This window comes from Gavialis gangeticus, unplaced genomic scaffold, assembly GCF_001723915.1.
Source record: "Gavialis gangeticus isolate Ggan-Ray unplaced genomic scaffold, GavGan_comp1, whole genome shotgun sequence".
Taxonomy (NCBI): Eukaryota; Metazoa; Chordata; order Crocodylia; family Gavialidae; genus Gavialis; species Gavialis gangeticus.
In genome coordinates, this window is record NW_017728996.1 from 48,952,524 (window position 1) to 48,956,538 (window position 4,015).

The window sequence follows — 4,015 nt, forward strand, 5'->3', positions numbered from 1 at the left end:
GAAGCGGGGGGAAGTATGACTGGGGGAGGGGGCGCAGTGACTTGCTGGTGCCCTGCTCTTGCCCGTTCTGTTGCCTCACACTGCCAAGCCCCGCCTGCCCTGCCCCTCCCCCTGCCCCAAGGCCATGATGATGGCCCTCACTCCCAACCTGGAGAATTTTAACAAAATGCCCGGATGAAGGTCAGAGGGCTCAAAAAGAGGACATGTCTGGGAAAACACGGACATATGGTAACCCTACCATTAAAGTAATCCCAAATTGCTTTTCCTCCACAGACCCATGAGAATCGTGAACACCTTGTAATGATGGAAAAAATCCTCGGGCCAATTCCATCTCACATGATCCACAAAACTCGGTGAGGACCAGCCACTGAACTTTGAGCAGCTAGCTAGTCTGTCTTTGTGTGTGGGTGATGGTTAAGTAGGCAGAATACCAACTCCTGAGACCCTGCCTCAGAATCCTAATTCTATGGTTATAGTCCAGGAAGGACTATTGTGGGGTCAAGAAATGATTTAAGAAATTTCTTATAACATGTTGAATAAACCTCCAGGGAAAAATAGCTGAGCAGTCTGTGAATTATAGAGCTCATTATGTACCACCCACAAGGAGACCTTGGCTGTGATTTTTCTTTCATGCTGAGTAACTATCCCAAGTTAAGATGACAGTGAATTTTAAAGTAAATAAAAGCACAATTCTGACGCATCATAGGAGTTTTCAGGCAGCTTGGCCTGATGGCCAAGGTATGACAATGGAAGGTGGGTGACTAGCTACTTTTTCTGCTTTGCCACTGACCTGATAGGACCTTGGATATGATTTCACTGCTGTGCCCATTTTTTGCTCTCTGTACAATGAGAACAATACCACCTTTTATAAAATACTTTTGTAATATATGAAACGTTCCATGGAGGGAGATGCTCTATTATTAGCCATTATGAGTCTAGCTTGGCTTTTTAAATGGCTCTTCTGGATAGCTAAAATGGCAATTCAGGTGGCTGATATAATGCTCTAGGATTTGCATTCTGAAATACTTGAGAAAAGAACAATCTCAGGAAGCTTTTGACTCGCTTAATAAAGGTAGGGTAGATTTGCACTTCATAGATGTGTTGTCATTTTGCAGTGTAATGTGTGATTGTGTCATGAAGTCAAGTATTAGGACTGGTGCCTTATCTTAAAGTGAGGTTGTGCTTTCCCTTGGTCCTCCCTCTTGTGTATGGTATTTGTCTGGATGCTTTTTTAAGACTCTCAAATGACTTCCTTCATTGTACAGGAAACAGAAGTACTTCCATAATGGGAACCTGGTGTGGGATGAGAGCACATCTGATGGAAGATATGTCCAAGAGAACTGCAAACCACTGCGGGTAAGAAATGCCCAAGTGCTTTGGTGTAGAGTGTGTAGGTGGCTCTACAGTGAATTCTCTTGTTCCTTGCTCCTTGTTAATCCCGTGTATCGCCTGCAGTGTTCTGGGAGTCAAAAGCTGCGGTGTGCTGTTGTCAACATCTAAATGGCAGGGGAGACTGTTATATTCTTCTTAGTTTGGCTTTTGAAAGACTTGGTAAAATGTTGATTGGTGAGTCCCTTGGGAATAATTATTCAGTCTTTAAAGAGCCTAAATCAGTGCATTTTAATTGCCTATGGCCCTATTCCAAAAGAAATGGTCAGTTTGTAAAGCCTTTGCATGTTTTCTTGCCATTATGCACTAACATAGAAGCTAGTAGTGGATGTCAAGCTGGCTGTCTCCCTTTGAAGCCAGTGTGGGACTGCTGCTCGGTGTGTTCTGGTGATTTTTGTCCTCGTACAATTTGCTGGAAGCAGGCTGGCTCAATATAGGACACAGGATTGAAAAACACAGTCTTGGGCCCAATGTCCAGCCATTCTGAACACCTGCCACTTCAGTTGACCTCCGTGAGAGCTGCTGTTGCAGGTGCTGTGTACAGCCTGTATGTACATTTTGGTGTTCTCTCCTTGTACATATTATTGGCTCACTGTGGCCTTGGTGTCTTTGTTTTCCAAATTAAGAATTGGGATGGTGATAGTGATGGCAAGAACTGTGTGGAGACATAGGGCTTATGATTGTCAAGAGATGGAACAACAAAGGGAGCTGGGGGTGTGTAGTTAATCTAATTAGTATTACCATCACACAGCTGCTGCTTGCTGAGAGGGACCTGGGGGGAGAATAGTCCCCTTGCAAAACCGGCACCACCACTATCTTCCAGTGAATCATACCTTCCAAGCACAACAGCTCTCAGCTTGGAAGGCTGCAGGGATTTTTGCAGGATCTAATGCCAGCATATGTGTGTAGCTCCCTCAGTCAATTTAGGACAGCATGTTTTTTTTAAATCTCCTGGAAGGCTGCAGCTCAGAAGTCTTTACTTAGTTCAGTCCCTGCTCTGTCCTGATAGAAGAGCCGTGCATTAAAGAGGGTTAATCTGGTGGTAGGTGTCAGCACAAAGCTCAAGAGACCCGAGTTCAGTTCCCTGCTCTGCTACAGGTTTTCTGTGTGGACTTGGGGCAAACTCTGTGCCTTGGTTCCTTTTGCTTTTAAGAAGTGGGGGTGATGGCACTTCCTGCCTCCACGAGTGTTCTGGGGAATTGCTAGGTTGTGAGCTGCTTGGGTAATAATGAGGCTACAAGCTAGCACAAGGAAAGGTGCTGCTCCCAAGTGATCTCCACACCTGTGTATGTGGAAGTGGGCACCCCCTGACTTTGCACTCAGAGGTGATAATTGGACAGTAATATGTCTTGCTGTGTTGTTGCTTGGTGCTGTATTATATAAAGATGGCCTAGCCCAGAGCTTTATGAGCTAATAGGAGAGGGGGAGCAGGTTTCAGTGACCCATATCCAACCAGCTACTGATAGTAGGCTGAATGGAAGCTGCACTGAGGCGCTGATATGCATGTATGTGTGTTTTTTTGGGGGGGTCACCTTCAAAAATAGTCTGAAACCCTTCTTTGCCCCCCCACCCCTATTTGTCTGAGCTGCTGCTGTTGCCACAGGAAAGAGGGAGTTTCCAGCCCCACAAAGTTTTGCCCTTCCTGACTTTGTCAGCTGTCTGCTTGTGATGTGGAAATAAAGGGGCAACCTTTGGCTTAAAGTCCCCTCCCTCATCATTCTTTCATAATTTCCCTTGGCTTTAAGATTCAAGGTGCAGTCACTGTAGTATCATGCCATGGGTCTGTTTGGAACCTCTTGGAGCTGTTCACTCCCAGCCTCTTGTGGCAGGCTGGAAAACTTCAGCCCTAATGGTACCAGCACCAAAATGTACTTTGATTTTTTGATCTTGTGAAGTTGGCAAGAGTACCTGAGCTCACATTCCCTTCTTCACTATGCTGTCCTCTTGTTTTCAGACCTACATGCTGCATGACTCACTAGACCACCTGCAGTTCTTTGACCTGATGAGAAGGATGTTGGAATTTGATCCTTCCCAAAGGATCATGTTCTCTGAAGCACTGATGCACCCATTCTTTACTGGCCTGTCTCCAGAAGAAAGGATGCTGTGTGGCCGGGACTCAAGCCGTGACCTGAGCAGATGACAGATGGGGGGAGGGTAGTGATGCCTTCAGCATTTGTACATACTTGTGGATCAGTTTGACCTCTGCAGTAAAGGCTCCAGTAGCTCTCCTGTAGCACAGAGGTACTGGTGCAATGCAAGATGGACCCTGGGCATGGGAGGGGAAGAAAAAGCTACATGGAAAGCACAGATTTGTCTATTTATATGTTGTAAAGTTAAAATAAAAGTGTTTCTTATTGTTTGATAATTTACTTGTATGGATGTGTAGCTATTTTTGCTCCCAATCTGCCAGCCTCTTCTGTTAATAAAGAGTGGTTTTATATTTATCCACAACTGCATTGTTACCAACATGAGAACTAATTTTGCTGGTTCAAGGTAACCTTGTATTATTTTTTTTGGAAGAAGTTTGAGACAGTACAAAGTCAGTCTTTTTTCTGTTGAGTTGATAACAAGCTCCAGAAAAGAGCTGTGTGAACTGATGCTAATCTTGAAGTTTGAGTGAGTAGCA

The 4,015-nt window shown here is 44.9% G+C and overlaps 1 protein-coding gene across 3 annotated transcripts in view; it reads left to right on the forward strand.

Annotated features, from left to right (window-relative positions):
* CLK3 (CDC like kinase 3) overlaps positions 1-3,758 on the forward strand; it is a 23,984-nt gene extending 20,226 nt beyond the window's left edge. For 2 of the 3 annotated variants that reach the window (XM_019504464.1, XM_019504463.1), the window contains exons 11-13: positions 274-353; positions 1,266-1,356; positions 3,344-3,529. In XM_019504464.1, the coding sequence (XP_019360009.1) occupies positions 274-353; positions 1,266-1,356; positions 3,344-3,529 (357 nt within the window). Of the gene's footprint in view, positions 1-273; positions 354-1,265; positions 1,357-3,343 lie in introns of all 3 variants that reach the window. The other variant, XM_019504462.1, reaches the window with a different exon arrangement.
* The last annotated feature ends 257 nt before the right edge of the window (positions 3,759-4,015 follow it).